General features: G+C 46.8%; 1 protein-coding gene across 1 annotated transcript in view; it reads left to right on the forward strand.

The window, feature by feature from the left end:
• The first annotated feature begins 355 nt into the window (after positions 1–355).
• The window catches only part of Fbxo4 (F-box protein 4), a 27789-nt gene continuing 27233 nt past the window's right edge, over positions 356–911 (forward strand). The window contains exon 1 of the mRNA XM_010633885.2: positions 356–446. Within this exon, the coding sequence (XP_010632187.1) occupies positions 356–446 (91 nt within the window). The remainder of the gene's footprint in view (positions 447–911) is intronic.

Here is a 911-nt window from a genome sequence, read left to right on the forward strand (position 1 = left end):
CAATAATATCTTCCTGACAGGATTCTGAAGATTAAACGAATAAAGTGCTTTAGTTCAGTGCCTAGCCACTGTGAAAGCGCAAGAGTTAGCTATAATTATTTTCCTTAATGTCAGAGTTCCTGTGAAGGCATACCTCATTTCACATCTAAAATCAGAGTGCCCATCACCTAGAACAAGTGAGTGACAAACTTGTTGCCCAGTAAGCACTGCTTTTTCCTTTATTCATATCATACTGATCATTCTAGATGATCTTTAGCGTTGGTGGAGCGTAGAGATCTGCTAAGTTTAGCAATATATTTCAAGAGTTTTACATAATAGTCACAAGGATGTTAGGTCATACAGAGGTTGAAAGTAAATGGCTATTAAAGGGACTAAGCCCAAGATAATTTTGGCTGTCCTGTCTGCAACGTTTCATCTTTGTAATCACAATGTGCTAGTCACCCAAGGTCAGTTTTGTAGGGTGTTAAATATAGAATTTCAGCTGCCTTTGAGAACTTCAGAGTGCTCCTCTAATTTCAGTTTGTGCTAATCACCAGAATGGACAGAAAATTGGTAATATAAATCCCCACATCTAGTGCCGAAACAAGCAATTACTTAGCCCACGGTAGTGGAAGAGGGCTATCTATCCACTAAGCAGGAATCACCTAGGCCCTGGAAAAGAGGCAGGTGGGCCTAAGGTCTAGAGGGGACACCTCGGGGAGAACTGGAAGTCATAAAGGGGCAGGCGGTTTCTCAGCTGTGGGCGAGGTTAGCGAGGCCAATGGGAAGCCAGAAGGGAATACGCAAGTGAACTTTGGCACCGGCACGGGCAGGGATGCAAGCCAGCCTGGGCCAGCCCTGGTCCTGTCCCAGCTCCTCCGGAACTCAGCGGGGCGGAGGGGCGGGGCGGGCAGGATGGAGCGCGACGCGGG

The sequence above is a fragment of the Fukomys damarensis genome, unplaced genomic scaffold (assembly GCF_012274545.1).
Source record: "Fukomys damarensis isolate Sample0158 unplaced genomic scaffold, DMR_v1.0_HiC HiC_scaffold_1, whole genome shotgun sequence".
NCBI lineage: Eukaryota > Metazoa > Chordata > Mammalia > Rodentia > Bathyergidae > Fukomys > Fukomys damarensis.